Source organism: Mesocricetus auratus, unplaced genomic scaffold (genome assembly GCF_017639785.1).
Source record: "Mesocricetus auratus isolate SY011 unplaced genomic scaffold, BCM_Maur_2.0 Super-Scaffold_4256, whole genome shotgun sequence".
NCBI classification, from domain to species: Eukaryota; Metazoa; Chordata; class Mammalia; order Rodentia; family Cricetidae; genus Mesocricetus; species Mesocricetus auratus.
The window spans coordinates 91611930-91613598 of NW_024429182.1; the positions used below are offsets into that span (position 1 = coordinate 91611930).

The following is a 1669-nucleotide window of genomic DNA, read 5'->3' on the forward strand; positions in this document are numbered from 1 at the left end:
ACACTTTTGTCAGGTATAATTGGCAGGTAAAGGACATTTTGTATGGAGGTCTAAACTACATTGGTGTTTTTTTTCTATTCTGTTGAGATTCCCAAAAGCTACATTGGCAACTGGAATTTATCCCAACAGATATCAATAAGAGGTAGATGATATTAATCATAAAAATCTGCATTCCACTTAACAAATATCAATCTTACCTTTTAATGTCTATAGGATAAAATTTCTGAGGGCCAGGGCCTTGTGGAAGGTCCGACTGAGAGCATTCTTCACCTCATTATTTCTCAGGCTATAGATGATAGGGTTCAAAAGAGGAGTCACGACAGTGTAGGACAATGACAACAATTTCTTACTTTCAGGGGAATTATTTGATTTAGGCCTAAAGTAAGTGAGACTTAAAGACACATAGAAAAGAGAGACAACAAGGAGATGTGAGGAGCAGGTGGAGAAGGCTTTGTGCTTCCCTTTAGCTGATGGAATCTTGAGGATGGAAGCAGCAATGCGAGTGTAGGAACATAGGATCAGTAGACAGGGTATCATGACGACCAGAATGGTGCCTACAATGGCATAGACCTCAAACCGTGCCGTGTCTGCACAGACCAGTCTCAGCACAGGTGGGCTGTCACAGAAGAAGTGATTCACCTTGTTGGTGGCACAGAATGGAAAACTGAAGAGCCATGTGGTCTGCACAGTGGCTACAGGGAATCCTGGAAACCAGGAGGCAGCAGCCAGTTTGGCCCTTGTCCCTTGGTTCATGATGACTGGGTAATGCAAGGGACTGCAGATGGCTACATAGCGGTCATATGCCATGGTGGCCAGGAGGAAGCATTCAGCCACTCCAAAAAAGAAGAAGAAATACATCTGAATGGCACAGCCAAGGAAGGAGATGCTTGTGTCCTGAGCAATCAGAGTCCCCAACATTTTGGGCACAATGACCAGGTTAAAACCAAGCTCTATGAAGGATAAGTTCCTGAGGAAGAAGTACATTGGGCTTTGCAGGATAGGATCAGCCAAGGTCACCAGAATGATGAGGCTGTTTCCCAGTAGAGTGACAAGGTAGATGGCTAGAAATGCCAGGAAGAGCAAGGTCTGTATTTCAGTAGGCAGAGAAGAGAAGCTCATGAGGACAAATTCAGTTACTCTTGACCAGTTTCCTGCAGCCATGGACATGGGCATCTCCAGTGTGCTCATGAAGACAGAGTCTTGATTGCACAAATCAGATTCTGGATTTTTCCCCTCCAGATTACTGATTAGATCCATGGAAAGAGTAAAATCAGGATGTGTTGGAAGAGGACAAATTCCTTGTGCTTAAGCTGAGATATTCCTGAGTGATCTCCTGAAGTTTGCACATTCATACCTAGGAAGGACAAATGTAGGCAGATCTCTGAGTCTGTAGAAGGGGCATTGAAGGATAGTTTTTTGGAGCTGTGATAGCTCTGAATACACACAAACTTTTGAGAAATATGTTTATTATTCATAATTTCAGCCCCATAAAATAGGTATTGACTAAAACTCTAGAAATAGAATTGTAATAGTAGACAGGCAAACCAATGATTTTTCTACTTTTTAAAATCTTGACTTTGAGAGGTGAGTGGTGTGCTAGCTTCTACTGAGAACAGTTTATGTGTCCTATCTCCTTGAAATGTGTTTTCTTTGTGATCACACTGACCTC

At 42.5% G+C, this 1669-nt stretch overlaps 1 protein-coding gene across 1 annotated transcript; it reads right to left on the bottom strand.

Moving 5' to 3' along the window:
• Nucleotides 1–207: 207 nt before the first annotated feature.
• On the bottom strand, nucleotides 208–1161 carry LOC101831140 (olfactory receptor 10A5). Its single transcript, XM_005075729.3, has one exon. It carries the CDS (start codon nucleotides 1159–1161, stop codon nucleotides 208–210), a length of 954 nt encoding a protein of 317 aa, XP_005075786.2.
• Between the last annotated feature and the right edge of the window lie 508 nt (nucleotides 1162–1669).

What these genes read in the sequence shown, in the direction of transcription:
- LOC101831140 (XM_005075729.3), bottom strand. Translation starts at nt 1,161, where the DNA reads ATGGCTGCAGGAAACTGGTCAAGAGTAACTGAATTTGTCCTCATGAGC.